Raw genomic sequence first — 5,567 nt, 5'->3', positions numbered from 1 at the left:
GTGTGGGGCCCCCCCGTGCCTGGTGGGGACGGGGGGCTGGGGGCTGGGGCTGCCTGTGCTGTGTGCCAAGTGCTGCTGTTGGGCAGGGCTGGCTGGCAGGGTGGCACTGTGGGCATCTCAATTAGCAGCCGCTCCAGCAGCTGAGTTTCTATAGCAACGGGGCTGGCAGGAAAATCTGACTGTGGAGCAGCAGAGGATGCTCTTTATTCCTCGCTGGTTTTGTCTGGGGTGGGCGGGATGGTACCATGGCTCAGCACCCTCCCCGGGACAGGCGTCTGGGAGCGATGTCAGAGTCCTCCTCTCCTCCATGCCCCACCGTGGCAGGGGACCACCCCTGGGGGTCACAGCATAGGCAGGGGCTCTGCACCTCTGCGGATGCTGCAAGAGGGATGTGTGGCTGCAGCAAGGGCAGGAGTGGAGGGAGGACACCCTCAGCACTGGGGGAACCTCCTGCCTGCTGAAGTGGTCCCATCAGTCCCCTGGCCCTGCCCTGCCCTCACAGCGATGAGGGTTTTCCACTCCCTTGCACTGTGCTGGCAGCAGCCCATGGCCATACATCAGCTCCGCTCTCTGGAGCAGTTGCCAGCACCTCCCAGGTGGGATTTCTCCAGGCAGAGCTCAGCAGTGGTCCCCAATTCCCCTCTCTCCCCTGCAAAAGAGAGCAGAGCTGCCGCAGTGGCAGCACCCCGGTTTCAGGTGCCTCTCTGGCTGCCAGCGACAACAGCACCCCCAGGGTCTGCCCTGCCATCCCTGCAGGTGATGCTGCCCCTCTCCAGGAGCTGGGTCCAGCCGGCAGAATTGCAGGCCGAGCACAGCTGAGCAGGCAGGACGTTCAGCCTGTCTCCCACCGGGTGATGTCTGCTGGCCCATCTGGCACAGCATGGGCTGCAAGCCAGGGCCAGCTGCAGCTCGGCTGCGCCCACGGGTGAGCCGTGCTGTGCAACATGGCCTTGGGAACATGCTTACTGCCCGACCTGGGCAGCGTGGGACCTGCCCTAGGAACCGGCATGCCCACAGCCTTGCCCCTTTGCTGGGGATATCCAGCACCACACTGGATCCAAGTCCACCACAGCCACCAACATGTCCCTGCAGCTGGAGTCGAAGGCAGGCAAAGGGATCACGGAGCGCACGCTTCCGGACTGGAAGGTGGCGTTGAAGAGGGAGCGTGAGGAGCACCAGCATCTCCTAGCCGAGTCCTACAGTGCTGTCATGGACCTCACCAAGCAGCTGCAGATCAGTGAGAAGAACTGGAACCAGGAGAAGGTGGAGCTGCTGGCCCGCTTCAAGGAGGAGCAGCAGCAGGCAGAGCAGCAAGCAAAGGACCTGCAGAACAAAATCAACCAGGTACGGTGTCCCCCCATCGTTAATGTGTCCTCCAGCCTCTGCTGCCTGCCCCCTGTGCATGCCCTGAGACAGTGCAAATGCTCTCAGGGCACACACTGGGGGCAAGTGGCAAATGCTTTTGCTTGCCCAGAGGGGCACATGTTGCACACGTTGAGTGACCGACACGTTCTCCAGTTGCAGAAAGGAGCCAACCCATGGGCATTGAAGCACTCTGAAATGGAGAAGCACAGCAGCAACTGGAAAGAGGTGGGCAAGAGAAGGCGGAGGGCTCTCGGCTTGCTTGCTGGGCTCAGGTCTATGCTCAGGGTTAGATGGGAGGTCATGTGAACCCCAAATAACACCCCCTTAAACAGCAAATGAGTTTGCAAGGAGGAGCACCAGGGATGAGGGAGGATGAGAGGATGGATAGCATGGCTGAACCCCAAGAGCTTCAGTGGGGTTCTAAAAAGTTGATTTAAAATAGATGTGGGCACAGTGAGCCCCATGTAGCCCTGGGAATGGGCTGCCAGGCCTGGGTGCACAGGGGAAGGTGGCCGTGCGGTAGAGGAGCGGTGTGCAGCCCCTGCTCCAGCCCGTCTGTGTGCTTTGGTCCCCTGCTTGCTGACAACAGAGCTTTCTTCTGTGTTCTCCTAGGCGCTCAATGAAAAAATCACAGACAAAGAGACAATCTCTGAAGCAGAAGCCAAGGGAACTAACCTCAAAAGGTGAGTGCGCTGGTGCCTGCGTGGTCCCTGGGGCACGGAGGGGGCTGTGTGGGGCTGTCCCCAGGCTTGGGAGCCCTGGCAGCCGGGGAGAGATGCAGCCATAGTCCGGGGTTGTCCTGGAGGCCACGGGCTCCCATGAGGAGCAGGACTGGGTGCCCGGGAGGGTCCCTCTGGGGTGGGGAGGGGGTGCCTCCAGCTGCCCCCCAACCTGCTGCTTTGTCCCCCTGTGAGCCCCATCTTCTCTGCTCCCACAGGACCAAGTCCGTTTCCTCCATGTCAGAGTTTGAAAGCTTGCTCGACTGTTCTCCCTACCTCCCTGGAAAGACTGCCCCTGGGCTGGGCGACCATTCCTGGGGCAAAAAGGCATCCGTGGCCACCCAGCTGCTGCCCAACGGGATCCGGGACAGTGCTGGCGTTCCTCCCTCAAACTGTACATATGTGAATATTGAGCAACCTGCTCCTGACAGCCTGGCCAAGGAGAAGCTGGGCATCTCCTCCTGGGACTACTCAAGGGCAACCAGCCTCTCCGGGCATGACCCAGCCCAGAAGCAAATGCAGAGGAGCTACACAGCGCCTGACAAGACGGGGATCCGCATCTACTACAGCCCGCCAGTGGTGCGGCGGCTGGAGGCACCTCTGGTGCACAACAAGGAGGGGAAGATCATGATCGAACCTGGTTTCTTGTTCACCATGGCCAAGCCGAAGGAGCCAGAGGAGTCAGCCAGTGCTGAGAGCACCTACAGCCAGTGGCTGTGCAACTTCTCCAAACAGCAGCGGGAGCTGCTGGATGGTGGCACGGTGGAGAGCGTGGTGCCGCCGGTGCCCCGCTTCCCACCATCATTGCACGACCTGGAGATCTCTGGCAACATGAGCGACGACATGAAGGAGATCACAAACTGCGTGCGGCAGGCCATCCGCTCCAGCTCGCTGGAGAGGAAGGTGAAAAGCGCCTCCAGCCAGACAGTGGGGCTGGCCCACGTGGGGACGCAGACCATCCAGACGGTGAGCATTGGCCTGCAGACTGACCTGCCACGCGGCAGTGGCGTGCACAGCAAGAGCTGGTCCCCACGCAGCTCCTCCCTTGTGTCTGTGCGCAGTAAGCAGATCTCCTCCTCCCTGGATAAGGTCCACTCCAGGATCGAGCGGCCATGCTGCTCCCCAAAATACGGCTCTCCAAAGCTCCAGAGGAGGTCTTCCTCCAAGCTGGATGCCTCCAAGGACAGGAGCCTCTGGAACCTGCACCAGAGCAAGCAGAATGGCTCTGCCTGGGCCCGCTCCACCACCACCCGTGACAGCCCCGTCCTCAGCAATATCAATGACGGCTTGTCCAGCTTGTTCAGCGTGGTGGAGCACACAGGCAGCACCGAGTCCATCTGGAAGCCAGGCTGCCCCGAGAGCAGCCGGGCCAAGCCAGAAGCACCTAAGTATGGCCTCGTGCAGGAGTTCTTCAGGAATGTCTGTGGGCGGGCGCAGAGCCCCACTGCCCCCCCAGAGAAGAAGGAGGCCACTGGGGAAGAGGGCAGCAAGAGAGCTGAGCACCCCAGCCCAGCCACCCACCACCCGGCCGAAAACATCTCCCGTGTCTTGAACAAGAAAGTCCTCAAGCAGAGCAGTTGCGAGGACCCCAAGCCCTCATCCCCCAGCCAGGGGAGTAAGGATGCAGCCCTGCGGGACCCCGACCTCATCTCGGCCATAGCCAGCGAGGTAATGAGGCAGGGTGCCCCCCGGGGTATCCCACTGCGGCGGCGGTGCCCGACCTCTCTAACCTCCCTGTGCCCTGTCTGTTTTTGCAGGACACGGCGTGTGACTGCAGCTCCCAGTCCCTCACCTCCTGCTTCGCCCGGCCGTCCCGCTCCACCGTCCGTCATTCCCCTTCCAAGTGCAAACTGCACCCCACGGACCCCCCCAGGGTGGAGGAGAAGCTGGGGGCCTCGAGTGAGTGAGGACGGGGGGCCGGGGGACGCAGCGTGCCTGCTATCCACTCTCCTGCTGGAAGAGCGCCCGCACTGACGCCCCGTGGGGGCCCCTCACGGAGGCGGCATGTGTGCATCTGTCTCCTAACCGTCCCCTCGCCCCTGGGGACGCTTACGAAGCAGATGTGGAGCTGGCGGCGGAGGCTGCCGGCAACCCTGGGGTGTGCGGGGACATCCCACTGGGGTGGCTGCTTCGCCTCCTGCTTGTGCGGAGACCCGCTCCCCCGGAACTGCTGCTGGTACTGGGGGGGCCTCGCCAGCCCCCACTCCCCCGGGAATGTCAGCTGAGACCCCGCCGTGCCGAGGGCTCACCGGGGCCCCGAGAAGGGGAGAGTGGCCGGCGGAGGCTGCTCATGGGCAGAGAGTGCTGGCTCCGGCCCCTGCAGCCGTCGCCATCGCTGCCCGCCCTGCCCGAGCTCCAGCACCCCCCTGCCAGCCCCGATTGCAGCGCGGTTGCATCAGCCGCAGGGCTGCACGTGCTTCCCCGGGCAGGAAGGAGGCGGGGAGGGTCCCTGCGGTCACTCGGGCTGGGCTGGGTGTGGGGGCGCTCCCTGCCACCCTTTCACTCTAAGGGGGGGCTGCTGAGGTCCTTCACTGCTGGGAAGGGTCCGGGCGGTCCCCCTGGCTCCTCCAGCTGCAGAGACGGGGACGCTGGCTGCACAGCTTGGGGAGAGACGGCATGTGCATGTGCGTGTGTGCACACTCGCGTGTGTGCATACCTCCTGCCCCCATCCCGAGGGGCCACAGCTGAAGTGCCCCCCCGCATTGCACCCACCTCCCTGCCTGGGGCCACTTGCAGTTATTTGCTCCTCCAAGTGCTGAATATACAGAATATACATATTTCTCTTTTTTTTTCTTTTTGTTTTTTTTTTTTCCTCCACTTTTGGCTCTGCCCAGATCCAGACAGCCTGCAATGTAAAACCAAGTGCATTTTAAAAATACTGAAATGAGCTACATTGGAGATGCACCAATTGGATTAAGAGATTGTGGATTGGGAGGCTGCAGCATGGCCCGCGGTCTGTGCCACATGTCTCTTGGTCACCACCAGAAAAAGCCTTATCTGGGGAGGGAGGGGGGCAATGGCCACAGCCCCCACAGCGGCGCAGAGCTCCCAGGGCTGGGGAGCTGCGTCCCAGCCCCACACAGAGCAGTACTGGTGCCCCTGTGCAGCCTCAGGATAGAACAGCATTTTCAGAGGAGGCTGCCTGACCCATTTTTGAGCTGCCTGCCAGGGGCCAGGCAGGGATTCACCCAGATGGAGCTGCCTGCAGACGCCCGCGCCTCCTGGGGCACTGTGCATTGCTCAGGGGCTGTGTACCTTGCTCTGGGGGCTCTATACATTGCTCCATGGCCTCAGTGCATTGCTCTGGGGCTCTGTACGCTGCTCCAGGACCTCTGTGGATTGCTCTGAGTCCGTGTACGCTCCGTATGCTGCTCCAGGGCCTCTGCCCATTGCTCTGAGGCTGTGAACACTCCAGGGGCTCTGTGCATTGCTGTCATCTCGCAGCTTTGCTTAAAAAAATTCTTCTGCTGCTGAAGCTGCTGC

At 62.0% G+C, this 5,567-nt stretch overlaps 1 protein-coding gene across 1 annotated transcript in view; it reads left to right on the top strand.

Moving 5' to 3' along the window:
- SOGA1 (suppressor of glucose, autophagy associated 1) overlaps positions 1-5,567 on the top strand; it is a 44,284-nt gene that overhangs the window by 24,813 nt on the left and 13,904 nt on the right. Inside the window, exons 12-16 of the mRNA XM_035892905.1 lie at positions 1,093-1,344; positions 1,519-1,590; positions 1,978-2,048; positions 2,303-3,752; positions 3,842-4,385. Coding sequence (XP_035748798.1) covers positions 1,093-1,344; positions 1,519-1,590; positions 1,978-2,048; positions 2,303-3,752; positions 3,842-3,991 — 1,995 coding nt within the window. The 3' untranslated portion in view covers positions 3,992-4,385. The remainder of the gene's footprint in view (positions 1-1,092; positions 1,345-1,518; positions 1,591-1,977; positions 2,049-2,302; positions 3,753-3,841; positions 4,386-5,567) is intronic.

This window comes from Egretta garzetta, unplaced genomic scaffold (assembly GCF_000687185.1).
Source record: "Egretta garzetta isolate BGI_Z169 unplaced genomic scaffold, ASM68718v1 scaffold24, whole genome shotgun sequence".
Classification (NCBI taxonomy): domain Eukaryota; kingdom Metazoa; phylum Chordata; class Aves; order Pelecaniformes; family Ardeidae; genus Egretta; species Egretta garzetta.
This window is presented reverse-complemented; position numbering and strand designations above follow the sequence as displayed.